At 31.1% G+C, this 27,337-nt stretch overlaps 1 protein-coding gene across 1 annotated transcript; it reads right to left on the minus strand.

Annotated features, from left to right (window-relative positions):
- Positions 1 to 22,697: 22,697 nt before the first annotated feature.
- Positions 22,698 to 26,872, minus strand: LOC130961624 (uncharacterized). The gene is made up of 8 exons (XM_057887593.1): positions 26,663 to 26,872; positions 25,565 to 25,879; positions 25,131 to 25,330; positions 24,618 to 24,968; positions 24,327 to 24,527; positions 24,079 to 24,149; positions 23,764 to 23,900; positions 22,698 to 23,063 (listed from the first exon to the last, which is right to left on the minus strand). Exons 1-8 carry the CDS (start codon positions 26,700 to 26,702, stop codon positions 22,729 to 22,731), a joined length of 1,650 nt encoding a protein of 549 aa, XP_057743576.1. The 5' UTR covers positions 26,703 to 26,872; the 3' UTR covers positions 22,698 to 22,728.
- Positions 26,873 to 27,337: the final 465 nt, after the last annotated feature.

The raw sequence follows: 27,337 nt of genomic DNA on the forward strand, positions 1-27,337 counted from the left end.
ATCGACCAAGATATAGTTTTGGTTTTCTCTATGTAGTATATAATATTTCTGGACACTTAAGTTAGTGACCCATAGGATAGGATTGAATTAAATTAGTTGTTGGAATTGTTGAGATGCATGATGAATTGATGAGCTTTGGGCTATTATGATGAATTGTGATTGTTAATGTTGATACATTAATGTTGGAAAGTGAGATTGAGGTTGCATGAGTTAATTATGATGATTGTGAATGATATAATGATGATGGATGATTGTGTGAATTAAAAGATGTTTTAGTGTGACATATATGATGTTGGGGTTGATGATATAGAAATATGGGTGGAGAATTGGTATGAATGGTGAATTATGATCCAAGAGGGTGGATTGTACTGTAAATTGGAGTTTGGTATTGTTTTGGTTGGATGTTGCTTGAGAATTTGGAAAATTGAGTACTTGTGGAATTTTGGTAAAAATGGGGTTTTGGTGAATTTTGACAGATCATAACTTATGCCTCAGTTTTCAAAATTTGTTGAAATTGTTTAGAATTAAAATTCATTGAAAACTCTTCAAATTGATATAAAGTTTGTAAAATTTGGATTTTTGTAGAGGAAGTTTTGATCATTCAAAGTTTGGTGTCAAAATCAGAAATTCTGCAAAGTTACAGAATTTTGTGATTTCTGGTATGTGCGCACGCACATTTCTGTAAAATTTTAAACCTGTGCGCATGCACACACAGGGGACTAGCTTCTGTTTAGAGTGCTGGCACAACCTGTGCGCGCACATGACCAATGGAGTTTTACAACTTGTGTGCAAGCACAGCCCTGTGCGCTCGCACACGTTGGGAAGGGCAGTCTGTTGAGGGCGCTAGCACGCCTTGTGCGAGCAAACAGAATTATGAAATTTGGTACTTATGCGTACGCACATCTCTATGCGTATGCACACTTTTTAAAAACTTCTCTTGGGCGTGCGCACGCATACCCCTATGCGTACGCACACGCCCTGTTTCTCAAACTTAAACTTTGTTTTCAACTATTTCACCTTCCCAACAAGCTTGTAAGCTTCTGTGACACAATTTTAAGACTCTTGGGCTTATTTTTGGGCATTGAATCGTGGGAAAAGTCTTAGGAGAATTTATTTGGTGTTATTTTGAAAAATTAGAAAATGCAGGCTTAAGTTTCTGGTGTACTGAGGATGGGATTGGCAGAATGAGAAGGAAGAATGGTATATGAACTGAGAAACTGACGAACTGATGAGTTCGGAATGGGAATGTTAAATTGGCAGTGGTTGAGATGAGTCGAGGATTCGGATGTACAATGATGAATCATTGATTTATTGAAAATATTTTCTAAAAACCGCTGTATCACTGTTTTATACTGAGATTACGAGACGCTAGGCGCCCGGCATGGACGGTGGTTAATCCCACCTGTTGAGGTAGCGGCGACGGCATAAGGACGATGGTTAATCCCGCTTACGTTGAGATGTGAGGTCTGTGGAAAAAGTATCCCACTCGCATCCCTTCGGATCAATAGAGTGTGCAGGCACAAAATCCTGGACGGTGATCCGAGCACCATATCTCGGGGGTTCCCAATGATGATTCCGAAGGGCGACATCTCCATAGAGATGTGTCGGGTTGGCAGTTGAACCGACAATGTGATATCACAGCCAATAGGACAGACATTCATCATCTGCATCTTCTATCTATTTGTTTGCTTTGCAAACTTGTAATTGTATGCTTAATTGTATAACATGCCTAATTACTTACTTGAATTACTTGCCTTATATGCTTCTACTCGTGTTTTACTTGCATTGATATTACTTGTGCTTTCTACTGGGATTGAAGAGGTTCGGAAGGCGGTGGCGATGGGATCGCATGGAGGATATGTTGGTGAAGGCTGTGGGACAGTGGAGAATGGTTAGACTAGAGAATCCCTTAAGTTAGATTGCCCCTTAAGTTGTGTTAAGATTTTAAGTTATGTTAAGGTTTTATATATGCTTTACTATTTTAGTTATACCTTAAGATGAATCTTGTGATGGATATGATGTCTAGGATTGCATTTGGCGTCCCTGGGTCTTATATCCTATATCATTAGGCACTGTTACCATACTGAGAACATCCGGTTCTCATACCATATTATGTTGTTATTTTTTTTTTCAGATGCAGGTCGCAACCCACCTCGGTGAGTTGATTTGGTGGTGACAGAGCAGAGGATCCCTTTCTGTTTTGGAGTGTTTTGATTTCTTTTGTATATCTCTCACTTTTGTATTTTATTTTGGCCTAGAGGCTCGTATTGAGAGAGAAAAATTTGTATAAGCTGTTTTAACTTAAGATTCTGTTTTGTCTGTATATATGGCTAGCCGGCTCAAACTCCGCGAGCCGTGGCTAGATTCTTATATTATTATACTCTTATCTTTTGTTATATCTTATCTGTTTCTTGTGCTTTAAGTTAGACGCTTTGTTAGTACGTTTTGCGCTTTTAAATTCTGTTTTTGGAGCTATATCCTTCAATGGGCTTCTAGATTATATTAATTCCTTCTATATATTATATGTGTGAGCTTAGAACTGTCGTAACCTTTGATTAACCTTTGCCTTATGATGCAAGGTAAGGCTTAGGCTAATTAGGGTGTTACAGGTTCAAGCATCGCTATCTCACGAACAGAGCTAACAAGATATCGGCCAGATCATCGAAGTATAGCGGTGGATCAGCGACTTTCATGAAAACAAAGGCCAGGCTAGAAAGTAACTTGTTTTATTTTGTTATTAAGTTTGTTTAGTCTTAATATAATGTCATTATTACTTAACATATGGTTTCAAAATTTATAGTCTAAGTCGTTGGATCGTGAGGCGACGATGGCAGAGACCTTCAAGTATACTCACACGTTGAAGGAGAACAAGGAGTGATTTGCTTATCAGCGGGTCGTGGATCAATATGTGAGTAAACATCATGTGATATACTATTTTTAAATTAACTGCAACCCTAATAATAAAATGTGTTATACAAGCGTCATACACATAGAGATTTGGAGGCTGCAACCCAACAATCTTTGTGTACTAGAGACGACGGCAACAAGTCTGTTGCATCAGTTGTCGATCCTGATAAGGTTTGGCATGAGGCCGCATCTAAGCCATACAAGAATTGCATGTACAGGCTGAGATCGTTCTTCCCTGACAATCTCTGCACATCCACATTGAGACATTCATCTGCCTCTGCCACCAGTCGGTCTGTCTATCTCAAGGACGATGTCAATTTGAGGGAGCAGGTGCTGCTCCTTACCCGGAGTTTTTACCAATAGACTCAGCAGCTACGGGAGTCTGAGGAGAGGTATTAGGCGATCCTCTCACGCATGACAGAAACAAATGACCTCAGGATGGAGTGGAGGTGGGAGCTGGAGCGGCTTCAGCGGATCGGATGGAGCGCCATATGGCACCGTACGAAAATCAAATGCGCGTTGGTGGCAGCGTCGCTGCTGGAAGAGCACAGATATCACCACCTAGGCCGCCGCCTCAACAGCAGGACCACCAGGACGATGACGATGACTATCAAGATCTTTTGTGACTAGGGTTTTCTTTTATATAATGTTTGATTGTATCATATCGTTTGTTATTTGACTTTTCATTTTATTTGTACACTTGATAATTTAACATATTTAGCTTCTATTATTTAGAATTTGACTATTAATTATGTAAAAAATAAATTTAAATAAAAATTTAAAATTTGACCACTAATTTTGTAAAAAATCTAAAAAAAACAAAAAAATTGAACTTACCATCGAATTTTTCGAAAAAAAAATTCGACGGTAATAATGCAGAAATAAATAGTTTGGCATCAAAGTTACCATCGAAAAAAATTCATCAGTAACTGACATCAGATATTCGTAGCTTAAAAAGTCAATTCTGCCACTAAATCTACTGCAAGCTACCAGCAGACAATAAAATTCGACGGTAAATAAAATCCAACTATAAATCATTATAGACAAAATTTATACCGTCGGATTGGATCCGACGATAAATTTTACTGACGAATTATTTTGCTTTTTCGCCAATAAATTCGACAATATTCAATTTTTTTTATCGTATTTTGGTGGTATCTTGATTCTCATTTGATGAGTGATTTGGATAAGGAGATATAGTTACCGGATCTTGGAGAATTTCGTTCATGAAAATACTTTCAGATAAATTTTTAAGTTAGAATCCTTTCAAAATTCATATATTTATTACCTTTAATATTATATTATGTATTTATTTAAAAAATAATTAATGAATATAAAATAAATCAACTTTAGAGTAATTTGATCTGGTTTGATTTTTTTTAAAATATTTCTGTTGAATCAACCCAAAAAATTGTTGTAGTGTTAATAATAATAATAATAATAATAATAATAATAATAATAATAATAATCTTTTGTATTATTGAGCTTAATAGTTAAGATATGCCTTTAAGCAACTCAACTACAACACAAGAGCAGCGCTTATATATATATAAATGAATTAATGTATGTGCAAGATGGTAATTGGACAAATGAGAGTGATGTTATATATATGTATAAAGTAAGTAGATCCGTATCATGTATAATCAAATGATGATGCGACTCAAGAGATGTTCAAAGTTCAAACCAAATTAAAGATCTAGAAATACTTCCAACTAGAAAACAACATACATGGGTGATGCTTAAAGCTTAATGATTGAGAAACATCTGAAGAAAGCTTTCATTTTCAAGTGGCTATAAACAAACATAATATTTGGATGCACATACAAATATATTAATATGCATGTAGTTTCTCTAATTATTTATCATTATTCGTACTATATATATATATATATATATATATATATATATATATGTATATCACAAAGAGACTTTCAAGGTTTAAAATTAAATCAAATGTAGTTTGAATGGGGGGCAATTGTTCAAAGCTTAGCCATAATATATGGACCTGTATTATTAATCAATTAATCCAAATTAAATTACATTAGAAGCCGGAGCTAGCTATGCTGTCATTTCAAAAGTGTTCATAACTCTCTAGTGAGAGAGATATGAAAGTGTTTTTTTTTTTTTTTTTTACCGAAAATAAGAAGACTCGAATCTGCGACTTTTTAGGTAAATATGAGAAGACTATATCATTTGAACTATATCTCATTGGCGAGATACGAAAGATTATTTGTCATCATAATATTAACTATTTTCTTAATCTTTTTTTATTTTTAAGATATTTTTTTATTTTTTTTATTTTTTTACCAAAGATAAGAAGTCTCTAATCCGCGACTTCTTAAGTGAGTATGGAAAAACTATGTCATTCGAGCTATACCTCATTGGCGAGATACGAAAGTTTATTTGTCATAATATTAATTATTTTCTTAATTTTTTTAATTTTTAAGATATTTGAGACTGATTATATATATATTGTTTTTGCTTGTAAAGGACGCAGTGAAGACTGAAGAGAACTTTCCATGACCATGAGCAGTGATCACGAGTGGAGACAACCTGGAAAAAGCTTGAAGACACATATATATTTCAATGCCAAAGTAACCTCATTTAGAAGTTCATTTGACTGGGAAAAAAAAAGGATACATTTTAGTATAAATTAAACATATTCATATTGGTTGGTCCTACAAAATTTGTCCTTGTATCTATTATCTATATGATGATATAAAGTCTAAGAATAAAACCATGCCCCCTCTCTCATTTAGTAGGCTTTGTTTCAAACAAGAAGTTACCTAATATTTTGGTGCCGACCCACTTACAAAATAAGGTTAATATATATGTTAATACCTTCCCTGTACCTTTCTTTTCTTTTTATTGCTTAAATTTCCTGTATTCAAAAGCTACTAGACTCTGAGTAAAACCCTACATTATTATTCTTTTTAAAATATTAGCAATCTAAATGATCTAAGGCACAATTTTTTCACAAGATAAAGAATAAACAACTAAACTGATTTTTAAATAATTTTAGATCGAACACTTTAATCCTAATATTTTTTTTTTCTAAAAATTTTTGAGAATTACTTCCATTGAACAGAAAGAGTTCTTCTATTGGATATATAGATTGTTCCATCATCATTTTGAAAGAAGACTAATTTGGCCTTATGCTAAAACTTTTTCTTTTAGAGTCAACCAAAATTAAATTCTATATTTTTAGGTAATAGAAATTTTGGTATTATATCATAAAACTATTTTTTTCCAAAAGCCTAACCTAAATAAAAGAGTAATATGAATGTTTATATATCTAAAAAAATTGAAATGTCTTATCTAAAATCTCTTAAGACTAATTTGATCGTTTACTCAAAAATTACAAAATCACAATTTTTTATTTTATGCGTTTATATTTTTTTAATGTTAAAAAAATTGAAAAAATTGTATATATATGAACTCAATTAGCATACAACGATGCAAGAATGGATAAAAATAACAAAATTCTTGATATTTTACAAACTATGTTGGCATATAGACTTTTATGCTTGGTGGTGCCAAAGTAGGAAGACATTAGTTCCTTAATTTAGTAACAAAGGTGGGCACATATGTTAAAAAGTGTTTAACACTTAGAATGCCAAATTGTCACATCAATTGATGAGTCTCTCAATCTATTCATCCCAATACAATTCTTAACTAATTAACTATCAATTGGTTCTTTTTTGCCGTCTACATGACCTAACTAATAATATTGCCGCATGCATGCATCTTTCCGAACCTTTTGAACCAACGACTCTAAATCTAATGAACCCTAATCCTCATGCACCAACGTGATACCCAAATTAAAGTTAATTTACCACTGTTTCTCATTATTGATTGATATGAAATTTTTCACATTAAAATTTTAGTTAGTCTCACAAAACGGCATCCATATTAACGGAAAGTACTAGTGCGTGCGTGTGCCATGTTTGGTTCAAACACGTTTTATTAACCTAATATATAATGTTAAAAAATTTAATTTTGATGCACTGATAATGTAAAATAATTTTACACATGTATTCAGGAACGGACATGTATTCAGGGACGGACATAAGGGAGGCGAGTGGAGATCTCGACCCCACAACTTTTTTTAAAAAAAATTAATAATAATAAATTATTACGTATAATTTAATTTTTAAAATAATTATTTAATATTTAATTTAATATAAATAAAAGTTCAGTCCAATTTAAATATTAATGATTTTTAATATCTAAAAAATAAGTAACAACATTAAAATTATTATTAATATTTTTTAATTAAATAAAAATTTACAAATCTTATAAAGTGAATTATATTATTAATGCATTAAAATTAAACTCATTGTTAAATAACTTATTAGGACATAATAAGCTAATCAAACTTTTCTTATCTTAATTTAATATTTTATTAATGATCTAAATTATAATTTAAAATTTAAAATTTAGGTCAAAATGTCATAACAACTCAAAAATGTAATGAATGGACCAAAATTATATATAAAAAAGTGCAAGTTTACATTCTAATATGACTTTTATTCATGGAAAGGTTTTGTAAAATTCATCAATGGATTAAAATAAAATTTATATATTATATTATGTGTACAAAATTTTTATATCAATATTTTTATATCAATTATATATATATCTGCCTTTAAATAATATCTAATAGAGCATATATCTAATTTAATAATTGTATATGTGTGTTGTACATTAAACTTTTAGTCTTACAAAACGGCATCCCCATATCAACGGAAAGTAGTAGTACATTTCTGGTTTTAGCTCATATTGAAATGTTTATGTATTATCATACATGGAAGCAAAAATATTTGACTTTTACACGCATAAAGTATTTATTATAATAAAATGACTGTACAATATTTCCTTACTCCAGCATTATTAAGAAAAAGAACTAATCGTTATTTTAATGATTGGATTTCTTTTAAAAAAAATAAAATAATACAAAAAATGTGCAAGTCATATTTTAACGCACCAGATTGACTTGGTTGAAGAAGTTGAACAGTTAAAGAGCACTCACATATATACTATAATACTAATAATAATACCTAACTCAACAATGCTACATAACAGTAATGAACTTTATATTGATAAATTATTAACATATATCAAAATCTACTTTTAATGTTTGTGCTTTCTATTTGAACTTTTTACCTTATCCTATCATTATAATAATATCATATATATTAAAAAAATATATTTAAGCTTGGAGAAACAAACCCGACATGTACTTAGAGAACCTTTGTTTTATTCTTACAACATTTCCTATTATTTTGTTCCCGACTAACATTAATTTTCAGTTGAAATTTGACATTTGAGTTGTAGCTTGTAGGTCTTCCTTTGAGTCATGAGTTCTTTTCTTTTTCCTTCTTTTTTCCCTTTACTTTTTGTTCTAAATTTTATTTCTGCACCAGGATGATTAGCCCAGCCCAAAAATGATATTCATAAATAATGTTCATTCTTTCAAAGAAGAAAATATGGAGATATACAAGGTTTAAATTGGTATTTCAAATATAAAATATTATTAGCATGTTATATTATCACTGCAATTATATATCTTTTTACAATTTTATTTATTAATATAATGTTTTCTCAATGAAATATTATATAATTTAATAATTCCTTGTTCCTAGTTAATATTTTGGGTAAATACTTTTTTTGGTCTCTAACTATTTTTTTGTAAAATATATTATTTTCTAATTTTATTCTTAAACCTCAACCAGGCTTTCACCTATCAATAAAATTGGACAAATCAATCCTTACAACCAATTAGCAATGGGTTGTCTGTCTAATGTGTCAAGTGGAGTCTGATGTGTTAATGCCAAGTGCCACATGTCAATAAGAATAGTTGTAGGGACTAAAATCTCCTCCCTATAACTCAAACATCATCGCTTGATATTCATTCCTCATATGATACATTTCTATTAATCTCCTTCCTCTCGTCACTCATTAAGACCTAATACACCATCTTCCATATGATACATTTTTCTCCAAAACTTTTGGACAACATGGAAAGTGCAAACCCATTAACGAGTCTGTGATGGATGTGTAAAGAGTTTAAACAGCGATTGCATAGCACATGTAAAAGGTTAATTCTTCTGTTTTGATTTTTTCATTATGTTAGTTGATAATGAACTTGTTTTGAATGCATGTCTCTGAGGAATGAATTGATTTTCCATTCATTTTGATTAAGTTAATCGATGAAGTGTGAAACGAATTAACACTATTTTTTATTAGGGTTCAGTAATGCTAGGTTTTCAGAAACATAGTCAATATTTCAAGTAATCAAATACAATGTAGTATTTTTAGTCATGGTATTATTGGCTGTCATTATTGTGCATTACAAAAAACTTTAATGATTTAGGTTAAAAATATTGTAGATGTCTGTGTTTGTGAGTCTTGTATTTAACCATGACAGAAAGTTTGGAAGAGCTGCAAATAGTAAGCTATGTTACTTAGGTGGGAAGGTAAAAAAATTTTCTCCAATGGATGCTGACTTCGTTAACAAGAAGGACCTAGAGAAATTCTTCAAGAGATTGGGGTATTTGGGCTACAAGAAAATTTACTAGCGCGAACTGTCTGGTATGGAGTTTGAGGATAGGTTGCATGTGCTTTGTGGTGGAGATCAACAATATGTGTGAATTCACTATGAGCCACAATCTGAATGAATTTTTCTTTTACTTCGAGTATGGTGTGGATACTCCTATTGTAACTGAACATGATCCTGTGGTGGATGAAATAGTTTCTAAAGATGAGCCTGTTGTGGTGGTGATAGATTCTTTAAAATCATTATCTGACTCATACAAGAATGTCGAAGATGAAACCTACAAACTTCCTCCTTCTGGGTATGAGAGTGAGAGTAGTGAGGACTTCTTAGAGGTATAAAAAAGAAAAAAGGAAAGTCTTTCTCACCTAAGAGTATGGAAAAAAAGACCTCAAAGAGATATATTGAAAAGAGAAGGAGGAAACATGTTCTAAATAGAGAAATAGAAAGTGGGCTTGGCAGTGGTGTTGGTAATGAAAGGGTAAGACATGAGTGTGGAGATGCAGAGTTGGGACAAGTCCAAGATAGTAGAGGATAATGGGCTAGAAGAAGATAATATGAGAAGCCAAAACAAAACTGGTGATGTGGAAAAAAAAGGAGTTCCAAATGCTGATGAGGATGTCCTTGATGGTAAGGTTGTATATGAATACAAGTCCGAAAATTTTGTGACCTCTGTTTCATCAGATGATGAGAGGGGCCCTGTTGGTCCGAATTTCAATGAGGACAATGTATTTGAAGATGTACAGTTTGAGTTAGGGATGCAGTTTGCAACAATGGAATAATTTAAAAAGGCACTTAAGAATGTGTTTGTGCAAGATGAGAGAAATTGCATGTACATAAAAAATGAGGTTGGGAGAGTTAGAGCAACCTGTAGAAAGGAGAATTGACCGTGGCTGATCTATGTGTCAAAGAATTCAGCTAGGAAGACTTTTGAAGTCAAGATTTTGCACAATGAGCACACATGTGGCAAGGATTATGGAAGCAACCTTGCTAATAGAAAATGGGTTGTTGAGAAATTAGATAAGCGACTAAAAACTCAACCAAAATTGACATCTAGAGAGGCAATTGACCATATAAAGTAAGATTACAATGTGCAGTTGAATGGGAAGATGATTACAAGGGCATTGAAGCAGGCTAGAAAGACTGTTCTCGGCAATAAGAAGACAAAATTTAGAAAGAAAATGGACTATCTATATGAGATACATAGGAGCAATCCAAGGAGCACAGTTCATATAGACATTTTACCCCAGCCACAAGGTCCAAACTTGTTTGAGAGAGTATACATCAACTTCGATACTTGTAAAAGAGGTTTTAGGAATGGGTGCAGGCCATTTATAGGGATGGATGAGTGTTTTTGAAGGAATATTATAGAGGCCAGCTTCTTTCTGCAGTGATACAAGATACAAATAATCATGTATTTGTCATCATATTTGATGTAGCCAGGATTGAGAACAATTAGAATTAGAAATGGTTTTTGAATTGCCTACAAAATAATTTCGGGACAAACATATTATTTGAATGGCATTTGATGTCTGATCAACAAAAATAAGCAACCTAGCCATATCTCATATATTTCTACTATGAATTGTGCTTAATTGACATATTTCATTCAATATTGTTGTCTCTATACGGTCTTGTAAGAGTAATGAACGAAGTTATGCCAAAAGCATATCATAAGAACTATGTGTTTGAAAGAATTGTTAATTAAGATTTAAGGATAAACAAGTGCAGGGATGTATTTGAGAAGCCGCAAGGAGCACAACTCCAGTTCAATATTCAAGGTTGTCAGAGATAGGTTGAAAATTGTAAGTCATAAATCAAGGAAATATATGAGTAAATTTGATCTTAAGGTGTGGTATAAGGCATTCTTTAGTCACTATCCTAAAAATGTTGTTATGACAAATAACATGCGTGAGTCTTGAAATGTGGTTATAGTGCGGGCTAGAGAGAAATTGATTCTGATACTCTGTGAAAAATTAAGGGTTCATCTTATGAAAAATGACCACACATAAGAGGATCCTAGGAGCATACAAAGAAAACTTGGCACCAATGTAGCAAATGAGGTTGGATAAATGGAATAAGCTAAGAAGTCACAAACAGAATGCTCAGTGGTAGGTGTGTCGGCTCGGTTCAGTTCGGTTTTGGACCGAAAACCAACCAAACCAACCTGATCGGTTCTACAATGAGACCAACCATTTGGTTGGCTGCTGTTTAAAAAATCAAATCGAACCAAACCACCAGTGGTTCGGTTCGATCAATTTTTTCGGTTTTTTACCACCTAATAATCAAAATTTAAAATACCATAAAATGAAGTTTAAAATCTTCAATAAACTAGAATAACAAGAGTACATCACATCCAAATCCAATACAAATTCAAGTTAATTAAATATAAAACAAAGACAATTAAAAATGTCTAGCAAAACAACAAAAATAAACACACTTTAAACCAAAATATTCACTTTAAAACAAATAAAAACCAAACAGCCACCATACTTAATCTGAATCCACACCAGACTCATTCTCATCTTCTCCAGTTGGTGCAATTTCTACAAAAATAAAATAAGAAAATCAATATAGATTATAAACATAATATAGATTATAAATTATAAACATAAACCATGAAAGAAACTACAAATTTCTTTTTTGCATACCTAATTCAAGTTTTTCAAACTCTTCAATAAGCTCCTCAAAATCAGTTGTCATTGGAAAAGCACGAAGCTAATTTTGTGTGCATATCAATGCCTCAACTGTCTTTGGAGTTAAAGAATTCCTATAGTTGTAACAATAAATTTGGTTGCTAACAATACTGAAGTCAAAATGATATTTGTTATAAGAGTATACGCATATTGTTTTTTTTTTTCAAAGAAAGCATATTCATTAATAAACAAAGATGAAACTAGACTACTATGAAAAGGTGCAGACAACCTATATATAAAATAAACCAATAGCTAGTATATAAATTCTTTAGAGCATGGATACAAGCACATTACACTATAAAATTTCAAATTCAACCATTGTTAGTGGACAATTTTGATTCTCTCTTCATTTCTCTCTGTGATCGTTCATATATGTATATTGTGTTATAATGCAGCATTGTTGCTTACAAAGTTGCCCACATTAAAATCTTCCACTATTGAACAACAATAATGAATTGATGACTTAAATACATAAGAATGCACTCAACAATAAGAAAGAATAGCAATGACATTTAATATCAATAACACAAAATAATGCAGTACATGATTTAATGGATGAGCTTAATTAATTGAAGTTAAAATAACTTCTATCTTTTAATACTATTGTTTGTGCATATGTGTATGCATTATCCAATTGTTTGAATAAAAAAGGATCAAAAGCTTTAATAGTTATATTCTTTCACTTTTTGCTCAATCCACCAAACAAGCATCATTGGATTTAAAAACAACATGATCTAACAATGGATTGTATTCTTCCAACAAGCAGTGGATAACAACTTCAACACCTTTGTTTCTCAACATACAATCAGAACCTCACATAACAGTACAACTAGCTAGTTTATTTGCATCATTTAATACTCGCTAACTGCCATACTTTATTTTGAGATAATTCAACATAAATCTACTAAGACATAAGCAACTGATACACAGCTCATAAACAAAACCAAAGCAGCTCATAAACAGAACCATAAGTAATTCATTTTTAAAGCCAATCAAGAGAATTTAAATGACCACAAACAATCAGAGACAGCTACACATATATATTCAAAAAGACACTAAAAATAATTATTCAGGTTAAATCAAATACAAATATTACTAAAAATCCCACTAAATCAAGTACAAATATCACTAAAAATATTGCAGACTAGGATTTTGTTGACAATATATACATTAATTACTGTAAAAAAATTATAACCAAGCACAAAATCTAACCTTCGAAGAAGACATCGTTCTATTCTTTTTGGATTTTTGCAGGAGAGGGACTGGTTGCTTGGCCACTGGAGTCTTGCTCGACGACTGGATTGCTGCTCGGCAACGGACTACTGCTCGGCGAATAGTTTGTTGCTCGGTGACGAATTGGTTGGAGTGCTGCTCGGCTTTGGCTTTGTTGCGACGGCGATGAATTAACGACTTCGAGCGACGATTGGCGACTTCTTTGACAGTGGACAGCACTCTCTGGCTCCCTCAGCCTCTCCTTCTCTTAAGCACGGAGGTCGGAGGTGGAACCGTGAAAGAATGGAAGAGAGAAGTGTTTTGTGGGTGACTGGGTTTAGGGTTCGTGTAAAAGGAGAAGAAGAAAGCTAGGGTTGTGGCTGAGTGGCCCTTTTATACCTAGGTTAAAGGACAACTTAGTAAAAACACACACTACTGAACCCTCACTCTTTGGTTCGGTCCGGTTTGGTTCAGTTTCAGCAAAGGCAACCGAAAACCGAATCGAACCGATCAATTTAGTTCGAAAAAAACAAAAAAAAATCGGTTTTTTCGGTTTTTCAATCGGTTGTTGAAAAATTTGGTTCGGTTCTGCGATAATTTTTGGTCCGATTCGGTAACTTACACCCCTACTCAATGGTGTGGTGATAATGACAAGGTGGTATTTGAAGTCTCAAGAAATTTATACAAACTTTGACTTAACCTGAAATATCACACATGCACCTGTAATTTGTGCCAGCTTACAGGTAAGTTGTATACTCTTTCAGTATTCTATTTGAGCAACAATGATAAAATTTAGCTTTAAAATTTTAACATTTCTTTGAGACATTGTGTTTTGTGGGCGTACCGTGTGTTCATGATGTTGCAGCAATATCAAGAGTAGAAGTTAAATTAGCCGAAGACTTTGTGTTTGCATTCCTCACCGTGGAAGCTATAAAAATATTTATGACATTTGTGTCAACCCTGTAAATAGTGAAGAGTTATGGGAATTAACTGACTAATTGAAGCTTGATCCACCCAAAATTGTAAGGCTTGCTAATAGACCGATGAAGAGAAAAAAAGAAATAGTTCAACCTCCTACACTAGTCAATGGCAACAAAGTCAAAAGGTCCTTCTACGTTAGCTACAACAAATGTGAAAAAATGGTCACTACTTCAAAATATGCAAGGGAGCTCCTAAATATTCTAAGTGGTAGCCAAAAAGAAAGAGATAGAAGAAAGTCTGTTTGAAACTTGCACCAGTTAATCAAGACGAAAACAACACTGAATCTGTTTTCAGATGTTAATCTTGCACCAGTGGCTACTCCTCTAATTCAGGTTCAATAGTTTATAGACTAATTTCAGTCAATTTTTATTCCTGTAATTCTAGGTTAAGGGTTACTATAATATGTTTCATGTCTCAGGTTGAAACTTTTGGTTTGACTCACAACAACCCCAAGGCTCAGAAGCCTACTTCAGATGAAATTAAGGTAATATATGGATGCTTATGTTGTGAAATGTGATTCGTACTTAATAATTGTTCATATTTTTTGCATCTTGGTTTTTGGTACTGAATCAGGCTAAAGCTAAGAAGAATAAGAAAAAGATGTCAAAGAGACCACATGTCCCACAAGATGAACAAAAAAAAATTTCAATCACTCAGTTTGCTCCTCCAATGGTAAATTCTCTTCTCCACTCATTTCAGCCTGCTATATTATTGTGCAACTTATTTTAGAAGAACTAATCAACTCTTGTGCATGTTATTGCATAGCAATCTCTAAATGAATCTGCACCACCAGTCTAGCCAATTCCCGGATTCAGGCCCAAGCAGAGGACTTTTAGGCTACCTGCCCCTCTAAATCTATGACCATCAAACGTCTATAGACTTACTCAACTTACACCAACTCAGGTTCAATCACCTGTAACAATTAGGCCTGTCTCGACTGAGACTCCATCGAGCCAACCTACCATTACATTAAAAAATCCTGAGGCCATTTCCAAAGAAATAATGATTTCAGCAAGTGGAGGAACTTTCTCAAAGTTATTCAAGTTCATTCCAACACTAAATTTCAGGCCACTTACGCAAACTTAGTTATTTAAGATGGTTATCTCATAATTCAAGGAATTTAGTTATATGTTTTTAAATGTTTGTCTTTTTTTGTTGTTACTCTTGAATTTGAAAAACTGGTATTTAGCCAAGACATAGTTTGTCATACATTTTAAACAAAACCTCACATAATTTGTGAGTTACATTTTGAAAACTTTGCTATTATGAAATGATAATATCTTATCTTTGTATAAATGTGTCATATTATTATGTTTTCTACTACTTCAATCCTTGATTTTGTCAATCAATGATACATAAGTAACTAAATGTGAAAAATAAGGATAATTTAATACACAATCCCTATTAATTCAGGATCATAGTTTATTATAATTTTATAGTCAAATCTTTTCTTGCACCCTCAAATTATACCACTTACAAAACATTAAAATTACACTAACAAAAGCATACTAACATCATGCACTAGAAACTAAACTAAATTTTTTATTATTATAATGCCTAACAAAAGTAATCCAAATACTTTTCATATGTTAAGAGCACCACCGTAATTGTTAATATTTTTGCATTCGACCATCTTTATCTCTATCTCTACAATCCTTTTCTCCATCTTTTTTATTGGGTCTGCAACTCTATGTTGTGTGGCCACTTTATCAATACCAAAAAAGACAATATACTCATCTAGCCAAATAAAGTATTTACAATGTGGTGTGTTGTTCTATAATAAAGATACCTACTGTTAAACTTCAAAAATCACCAAATAACTCAGAAAATCTAAACAAATAAAACATAAAACTTACCTTAAAATAAGAACAAAAAAAAAGTCTCCTTAAATTCTGTGAAATATCATATTTGAATAAGATGGCATACATTTCACAAATGCACATTAAAAAAACAAATTTCTTTTTTCTCATCCTCGGCACTCCTTTAAGACTGCTTCCACCAGTACTCATTCAAGTGCTCCAACTCTTCTCAAACCCACTATATCTTTTCTCGCGAATGCATGAAAATCAGTATTTGCAGTATCCATATCCACTGTTGTAGAGTCTTCTCACATAGATTGAGGATGAAAACCCTATCCTTTCAATTATTTGAAGAAAGGCTCTTATGAGTGCCAAGCGACGATGTTTGAGTTGTAGAGAGGGAATTTTTAGTCCCTACAACTATTCTTATTGATACATAGTATTTGGCATTGACACATCAGACTCCACCAGACACGTCAGACGGGCAATCTGTTGCTAATCGCAGGGGTCGATTTGTCCAATTTTATTGATGGCGGGAGCTTAGTTGAGATTTAAGGATGATTAGAGTGCGATGTCTCACGAAAAAATAGTCAGAGGCCGATAAATATATTTACCCATAAATAAAAGAGTAAGATTGATTGTCAAAGCCTCTATTAACTAGAAGAGAAACGAAACAAGCTTTATTTTAACGTGAAGACAAACAATTTCACAATGAGAATACACATATGTATATATGTATACATTCTTATATTTTTAAAAATGTTAATACTTACCCTACGTAACATTATTCATGGATTTGTTCGTGACCATAAAACTAGGCTATTATAGATATTATTAGAGCCAATAATTAGGATAGCAAAATAGATCAAACATACCGAACCGATATATTGAACTTACCTAATAGATAGGTTGGACTAGAATTTATAACCCATCAAATAAAAAATATTTGCCAAATATACGAGATTTGGCAGAATGGTACGGGCTGGCCCGTAAAAGCTAAAAATTTTTTTTACTTTATATAAAAGAATGATTACTGTTATAAAAATGAATAATTATACGATTTTTAAAATATTTTATTTTTATTTTTTTTTTATTTTTTTTATTAATATTGTTTATTTTATTTTATTCTCTTATCTATGTACTCAAATTGTGTGATTTATTTTTTAAAATAAAAATAATTTTATTAATAGAATTATTATGAATAATTTTATTGAAGTTTTTTAAATTTTAAAAAAAATAATAAAAAATTATGATATAATTTGATTTTTTTTATTTGTATTTAATTTTTTAATTATTTTTTTAGATTATTTTTATTATTTAAAAAAAATTAAGCAGATTAAGCCGTTGATCCGCCGTAAAACAGAACATATTAGCATTTTAAGTTCACTTTAAAATTCGTCCCATTTTTTGGACTAATCTTGGCAGGACAGGTTATCCAGTTTACCACCCGTATTAATAATAGGACAATGTGCTGACAAAGACATTAAACTCCATTAGAAGATGAAATACAAAGCTTACACTAATTAGAGAGCAAAATGAAATATGCTAATATCCGAAATTCTCTCAAAAATTTTATAGTAGTTTTTTTATTAAAAATATAATAATTTACGTATTTTCTTTCATTAGTTTAAATTTTTTTAAAAAATAATTTTATAACATAATATTAAAGATTCTACTATAGAAAAATTTAGAGTTTGATTCATATTCTTTAGCAAAAAAAATATATCTATTTAAACTTTTAGAAGAATTGATTTGACACTTTCAACGCCAATTTGAGCTCATAATATACATGAATCCCAACACGATTCACATCTTCTTGTGCAGTAGCGGAATAAAAAAATTTTATAAGAGGGCGGCTAAACTAAATATAAAATAAATTAAAAATAATATAATCAAAATTAACAAAAATATAATTTATAATATATATCAAATTAATAATTATATTATATAAAAAATCAATATTTAACTACATATTTTAATATTTTAATATTTTTAACTTGTTCGGTGATGTTTTACAGAATTAAAATTATCAATTATAATTTTATTTTATTTGGATCACTTTAATTTATAATTAGGCTAGCTTATTATTTTTGCTTTTGTCCAACCCATATTAATTACAAGTTTATTACATATTCAATTATTTATATATTTATATTCTTTTGTTTATTTTTTTTTTAAATATTACTTGCTACTACTATATTACAATGCATTATAAATATTAAGTTATTAGCATAATATTTTTTGAGTGTCTAATATATTAATATATATTTAATCCATAATACATATATTTTATATAATAACAATAATACTGCTACTAAATTGTTCTAAAAAACTTAAGTGGGTCATGTCTACTTTAGACCCCATAAATTTAGGAATGTCCACATATCAAATCTAATATTATGTTCGAATTTAAGATTGGATTCGGATATATTCGTAAAATATAAAATTATTTTAAAAATTTTACTTTTATTAAAAAAAATATCAATGAAATTTTTTTTTATTTTTTTAAATATATTTATTTCTAAAATATTAATAGACATATTTTTTTAATAATAAAAAAAATAATACAACATATATGATCAATATTAATTAAAATAAAATATTAAAAGAATATTTTTTTTTTTGGATTTATGGATACCTACCTGAAATTTACAATCTGATTCTATTAGTGTGTGGATCAGATCATATTTATAATTTTTTTAATCGAATTTGAATAAATACCGGAGATATATGGATCAGGTCCAATCTATGAACACCTATGCATAAATCCGCTCTGCTCTGTTCTTGTGTATAACATTAGAGTCCTCCTAGTTAGGGATGACAAAAGGGGAAGTCTGCCTCGCCAATAACTCGCCATCTGACGGGCTGGCTCGTTCCACTCTGTCTAGTGAGGTAGTGCAAATTCCTCTTTCACTCTGCCTAACGGCAGACTGGTTGGCCAAATCTGCCAAATCTTTTTTTTATTTATAAACTATTAAATATTAAACAGCATATATAATTTTACAACCATTTTAATATATTTATAATTTCTAAATTTACAAACATTAAAGTCTTTATAATTATAAATATGTAATAAATATAATCATAAACCAAGTTTTTTAAACAAAATAATAAAAACTAACATTGTTAAAAGCAAAACAAACATTATCCAAAACATATCATTAAACATCTTTAAATTTATAATCAATCAAATATAAAATATAATACAAAATATAACTTATAATATCTTCAATTATCATCTTCATCCTCTTATAGATCAACATTATAGAAATTTATAAAAAATGGTCCTGATTAAAATATATTTGATCCGCCGAAAAATTCCACCCCACCAAAATCCGCCAAAACTCATAAATTAGACAATACGAATTAAGAGGACTTTTTAATAAATTATCTAAGTCAATCCGATAAATTTCAACCTATTTGTCACCCCCTACTCCTAACAAAAGATTGGCGCATTTAGCTTACTCATACTTATTGGAAGAGCAACAGTTATATGGATAGGGTGGCTAATGCAACCACGCACCATCAGGTTTATTACTTTAGTTAATTTATATTTTATTGTTCCTAATTTTCTTTCGTTAGTTTTAAATTTGAAGCTGATAGAACGGGTATCTCTACTTTCAGAATAATAGTTGTAACTTATGCCTAATTTGTTTTCCTTAAATGGCATGTCCGGCCGATTGATATCTAAAAATAAGAGAAAAAAGATAAATAGATGTTTAATTTTTTAATTTAAAGACATAAATTTTTTATTAATTAAAAATATAAAAACGTCTCTGATCTTTTAAAATATGAGACATTTAAATTTTTTTATACAAAATATATAAGGATAAATTAGTCTCTCGAAAAGACTTAAATGTTTCGCATTTTAAAAATTGAGAGACGTTTTTATATTTTTAATTAGTCGAAAATTTATTTGTCTTTGAGATAAAAAATCAAAGACCTATTTGTTGTTTGTTCTAAAAATAATGACACAAAGGATGAATATAAATAAAGTACACCAATATTTGGAGAAATTGTTTAGCCATTGTTTGGAAAAGTTTAGAAATAATTTTTTTAACTTTTAATTTATGAAAAGTCATAATATTAATGTTTTTAAAATTAACTTGTGACTTTTCAAAAGTTATTTAAAATGCTTATAAAAAAGTTAAAAAAAATTATAATAAAAATTTTTTTATCACTTTTTTTTTTAAATAAGTAATTCTATAACTTAAAAACTAAACACAAAATAATTTATTTATTAACTACTTTTAATATAAATCTTTATATTTTAAAATTTTAATTAAATTATTTATTCAAACTAACTTTAATCCTACATTTTCAGAAGATTAATATAAATTAAAGGTACACCGTCATATTTTGAGTAATAATTTAAGATTGTTCAAAAGTACATAGTCTAGGAAGAATGATCTCGATGACAATGTTATAGAATATATATTTTTTCATTGTTCTGGAAATAGAAACACACCAGTCAATTCAAAGTTAATCGAGAATCGGTCATCTCATTAATTTGATTTAGACAAAAAATCAATTGCAAAAAAACCGATCAAAGAATCTACAAAATCAATAAAAGACCTTAAAAAATCTGTTAAAAATTAATTTTAAAAATCCATTCCTAAATGAATATATATATATATATATATATATATATATATATATATATATATATATATATATATCCCCAATTAAAACTCTTGAACCTTTAAAATCTTTGAAATGTTTATTCATTCGGTTTAATAATCAGTTGAGTTTTTAGAACATTGTATTTTTCTAATAAATACTTGGAAAGTTTATAATGTTTAAATAATCAATTACAAATCCATGAATCACAACTCAACCACTTATGGTAGTCACATGATGATAATATATATCAAGCTATATATAGCATAGGTTTGGGACCAAGTATCATGATCTATCATAAAAAAAACAAAACACAATTTGTTTGTTTAAGTGTCCAATGCAATGTAACACATGTTTTAATTGTTACCATATAGAGCAAGCTTTTGATGATGATCACTTAAACAAATGAATAAAAACATTTATGCATTTTTACCCTAGATATGGTGTGGCACCGGCTACAAATACATCCAAAATTTTAATAAACATATAATATGAGATTAAGGGGGAAAAGAAAACAAAATGAAAAGGCTACAAAAAAAAAATGATGAAGCATATAGGATGGTCCCCTTGCTAAAATGTGGATTTTTCTTATTAAAATTAAATGTAGGAACAAAAAGATTACACATAACGTTTATCAGAGGATGCACTTATCCGTTGCTTTATTTATGCTTCCATGATTAGGCCGGGACATATATAATAACGGGATAATAATGTCAAAACAAATCTGACCAAAATTTTTCCTAATTTAATAATTCTTTACATAATAATAATAATAATAATAATAATAATAATAATAATAATAATAATAATAATAATCTTTTGAAAAATCCCTTAATTAAGTCTTGAAAAAACTTATGAAATTCCTAAGTTTGACAGAAGTTGATCAAGTTGATATTTTGATAGAATTTCTATTTTGGGAGGTTTCGAAAGTGATTTTCTAAACATTAGAGAAGTTAAAACATTTTCAGAATTTGTAATATTAGTAAATATATGACACTATTATATAATAGCACCCATGTCCCCCTACTCTTACCACTTTCTATTAGTGCTCTAATTTGATGTTCGAATAAAAAGACATAATACCTACAAGACATAAAAGTGAAGCATATGTGCAAAGTATTGCACGACAAATAGCTACAAGACATAATCACAATTATTTGAAAAGATGAAGATGAATGTATTTGTGCATTGGACATCCCAAACCACATCAAAAGAAGGCTCTTTAATCATTCTGGGTTAGGAAAGTCAATTAATTAATACAATTCTGTTTACCCCATGACATGATCAAATTGATCATTCAATCTAAGAAAAACCAAGATTGACTTGCTTCGGTTGAAAATCTATTCCGATTAAGGGTTTAAGGTTTAGAATTTTGATCAAACTTTTCATAAACCTTTTGTGCAATCTTAAATCAAATTCCCCACAACCACATAGGCAATATCATTAAGAATGACTTAGATTTGAGTATTTAGTTAGCTCAAAACATCGTTTGATTAATATAGCCGATCCATCATATCTAGTGAGAAAATGGCCCTTATTTTTTCTCTCTAGTTTGCTAAAGAAATAACAATGAAATACACATGCTGATAAACAGCCAGATATCAAGAAAAGGATGAAGAAATTCAAAGACACCTAATTCAAAATCACAAGTTTCAATAATCAACATTTGAAAATTCAAAACAGAACCACCAAACATATTGACCCTCAAATCAAGTAAACAAACACTGCAAAAATTGAACCTAAAGTTTATTCTGAGTATGGAAACACTATCCATTATTATTCTTGTTCTTATACATTCTAAGTTGTAATCTACCATACTTTCACTACAGAGCTATACAATGTACACCCTGAGTGCAGAAAACCTAGTTATACAATGTACACTTCTATTCCAATTAAATGGCATCAAGAAAGGGAAAAAAAATTTGAAAGAAATTAATGAATACATCTGTATGATCTATTATCTAAAAATACCTTCCTCTCTGCTCCATGGCAAACCTTTAAGAACATCTCTTAAGGCATAGTAGTGGCTATCGCATTTGTGATCAGTTATCAAATTTCCTGAAAGAATTATCTTCTGGAAATGCTCACCAGGTTGCCTCTTGAAGAGTGTGAAGAAATCAGTACCCTTTTTGGACTCCAAGTTCCTCCGCAAATAGTAAACAGAACCAGGTATAAACAATTCCTCAGGTAACACAGGCTTAGTTTCCTTGACTTTCGTGACAGCTGAATTTTCCTTTGCAGATTTTCGGGGTGAAGGCACCACTTTAGTAACCGGCAACTTCTTAGGACCAGCTGTTGACACAGAATAAAGCAGCGCGTTTAAGTATTATGCAACAAAGGCAATTAGAGAGTGCAAGTAAATATTAAAAAACCAAGAACAATTTTAATGTATAATTTCTTCCTCTTCTTTTTTCATGTGTGATTTTGATGCAATATCTAGTACCAATAACATTTTTTGTTTTAGTTTAAAGAAGTCAAGTATTCATGGCTAAGCATTCTTCCTTTTCTTCTTGGATATTGCATGCACATAAATTTTCATTGACTATAAGAAGTTGAATTAGTTCTTGACATAATCAATTACATGTTAGGGCGACAAACTAGGATGATAGGACATGGAAAACGGGATAAAATATAAATTTCAGGGGATTAAAATTGTATTTCCAGAAGAGGTATAAGGAAGAAACTAAGTTAAAATTTTGCCATGGTACATGTCCTAACTCGTTAATAAAACTACCATGACCATCCAAAGAAATGACAACATATTAGGATGAATGTTAATGGTACAAGATTAGTATGGTAATGTGCCACTATCCTTTCTTTTTTTCAATTCTGATTTATTTTCAGAGAACATTGATTATAAATAAAGAAAGCCACCAACAGCACCAAATGCTTTGATGTTATTGGAAAGGCAGATAGGTTTAAGATGTTGGTATCATAAAATGAGAAACAAATAAAACAAAGTTTTGAACCAGCACTGAAAAATCTCAATAACCTGAACTTCTGATTCGCCTGAAATTTGCATAGTCAGCAAGTTTGTTAGCTACATCTTGCACCGAGTAGACAACCTGCTTGGCATTTGCAACTAAATCTATGACGCTTCTCCAATCTTCTTTCTCAGCTACACTCATCCTGAAGAAAATGCAATTCAATTAAATCTTTTGTTAGGTAACTTCCAAACAAATATAAAGAAAAAAAGAGAATCTTTCATTAAAACATTTTATTGACCGAAATTACAATTGTTCTGAGTGCCTTCCTTAGTTTCCTGTATGTCCAATTCCTTGAAGGCTATAAACTAAATGTTACTCACCAATCAGTTTGAAGGATTTCATTTCGAAGCCTTGATAAGGCACCTACACTCAATCTAGGTATAATATCATCCTGTAAGTATCCACAAACAAGAAGTCCTGTAAATATCCACTAACAATGAAAACACAACAGATAAAGACGAACAAAACTTGGTAAAAGAATGTGATTCATCAGCAGGAGTTGTGTAAACATAATTACTTTTGTGCAGACAAAATATTGTAACAGACGCTATAAAATGCAATCACACACCTGCATCACGACTGTCGTAACAAAGCCAGAGCAGATTTCAGCAAGTTCTTTGGAGACACAAGGTGGAGTTCCATATCCAACAGCAGATACAATATCAGGACTAAAACCCAGCTCCTTCGATGATTTTCTGTGGATCATTATTGCTAATAAAGAAGCTATAGCACCTCCTAGAGAATGACCGACAAGTCGTAACCTAAATCCCTGTTAATGAGTTAGTCACACTTTATAGCATGAATAATAACAATAAACTAAGAAATGGAAACCAAAATAGGAATTTAACATCAATCCCACCTGATGTTTCTCCAAACATTTTCTTATGACGTCAATTTCATGATGAAGAAACCAACGAGCAGATTCAGCAGTGCCAAAGTGGGTTGAAAAGCCCTCAAAAGTGACTTCCCGATCACTTGAGGAAAGAATGTCAGTGATAAGGTCATATACAGTTTGTGTGCCACGGATACCTAAAATTACAAGCCTTTTACGAGGATCAACCCCTATATAATAGCTAGGTGTCATTACGCTGGAATTTCTAATGAATTTTATGATATTCCTTTCTCGGAGCATGCTGTTCCTTGCAAGAGCAGCAGGACTGTCCTTATAAGCACTTTTAGCCAATTCAAGATAATAGATGAGATCTTGAACCTGAAATTCAATAATATTATCTTAATAAGAATGGATGAGGCAGTGAATCACAATCATTTCTAGCCTTATGTTAACAATAACAGTATAAAAGCATATAAGTATCTTATAATATCACATGATCTTGTATGTACTTCTGCCTCTAAAATACAGTTTCGGCTTAACTGTTGATTCTGATGATATCTCGATGCCTTTGATATCATCAAGTGGATGTGCAGAAGCTTGACGAAGATAGATCAGATACAAGCCAATCGTAAGGTCACTCAAACTCCAATCCTGGATTCCAAGCTTGCTTTGTTTAATGCAGGCAATGATTTCCATAAGGGATCGTTTGCTTGGTGGGGGTTTGTTTCCAGTTCCATTTACTGCAATATGTAAAATCAATTCAGCATTGCATTACTTTAATGAAAACTGTAACATCGGATTGTCTTTCCTACACTCATAAAATGTGTGATCATTTTCATTTTTCAGAACAAATAGTTAAGATATTAAGAAATTATATAACACATCATTTAACTAAGTCATACCTTTTTACAGACAAATCATTAGACTGAAAGATACCAACAATGTTTACGGAATATCTCTCAAAGTTAACATACCTGTTGGCATAGCCCATTTACAAAATTGCACAGCTGGTTCTATAGCCTTTGTGAGCCAAGCTAGCTCCAATTTCCACTTATTATTATCTGGGGGATCTTCGTCATCAGAACTGTCTTTTCTAACTTTGTAACTGTTATCTTCCTTCTTCTTCTTAACTTCAGATTTGAAACAAGTCTTCCGCGCTTGTTTCCCTTCTTTTAGCTTATCTTCTTCTACCTTATCTGATCTTGGCCGTTGTAACTGAAGCTGGTAAAAAACGCTATGCATATAGTTCCAACGCGGCTCTTCTTTACTGAAAAGAAGTTTGGCAGAATCTGCACATTGTATGACAAATTAATAAATTAACAGACACAGACAAACGAAGGAAGATATTTCTTGGTATCAGTTCTTCAAGAACATTTTGGTAAGAGTGTAGCACATTACTGCATGAATCCCTTAACCAAACTGACTATGTAAATGAATCAAAGATCATCTCACAAGAATTGGCAAACTATGTCATAGGTGTGGATTAAACTATCATAACTGATGACGTGATACGTTAATATGACAAGATTTCTATAACCTAACATAGAGGATTGACATTTGTATTCACATAATGTAAAAATGAACAAAAATTGCATAATTTAACAAACCATACCTAATTTTGAGAATCTAAAATGGTAGAATTCCCCCCGCCCCTGCCCACATTTTGTCTTAACTATGAACATTTCAGCGTTATATAGGTATCTAGTCATAAATCATGTTCACATCACTAAAACATTAAAAATCTGAATCCCTTTGAATCATTCCACTTATGGTTTTTCATTTATCCACCAAATAATTCATCACAAATATCCAAAAACAATTACACTGCTGAATCTTTTAAGTTCCAGAGCATGTAAAAGGTGCGAAAGAGAAACCTATAATTCCTTCATAGCAACTCTATAATGGAAACAAAGAATGCTGTTCTTGTGCAAACAAAAACAAGTTGTGGCCTATTCCGGAAAACTCTATCACATGCAGCATTGAAGTGAAGGATAGAAATAATTTTTCAAAGAAAAAAAGTGAGCTAGAAAAATTAAAAAGAATGAGAAGCAGAAGAAGGAAAAAGAACTAACAGATGTTGCGGAGCAGATTCTTTACGTTCTGGCGATACATTTCTTGAAGAAGATGGAAGATACACAATTGAAGAAACGAATTGATTTAGAAAATCAAGAAGAAGAAGAAGAAGAAGGAGGAGGAGGAGGTGGAAATGGGTTCTTGAAGCACCGCCAAATGAAAAAGCGTAGAGTGGAAACCTCTTGAATGAATTGACTGTGAATTGAAATCCCTGCCGAGTTAACAAGAAACCAATTATTTTTAGATAAAGATATCGGTTAAATAATTTAACAGATTTAATTAAATTATTATTTAATAATTTTAAATTATTAATTTTGTATGAAATTAATTGTACTTAAATTTTTATTTTATTTTTAATTAATAATTATTAATTAACTAAAATAATAAGAGGCAATGATTTTTTTAAAAAATATTAAAATATTAATTTTTTTATAATAAAATAATTAAATCTTTTTACAACATAGTTATTAGTCTTTACCGATAAAAGAGGCCTTAGAAAGACATATATCAGCTGAATATCAAAGAACATAGGGTCCGAGAAAAAATGGTCAGTGGATTGGTGATGGAGGTCGGCAATGATAGAAAAATTCGGTTTTGAGAAGACAACTGGGTTCAGGGTGGTCCTCTAAAAGAGTTTTCCAAGACTCTTCTCTGTATCAGGACAACAGGGAGCT

The sequence above is a fragment of the Arachis stenosperma genome, chromosome 2, assembly GCF_014773155.1.
Source record: "Arachis stenosperma cultivar V10309 chromosome 2, arast.V10309.gnm1.PFL2, whole genome shotgun sequence".
Lineage (NCBI taxonomy): Eukaryota > Viridiplantae > Streptophyta > Magnoliopsida > Fabales > Fabaceae > Arachis > Arachis stenosperma.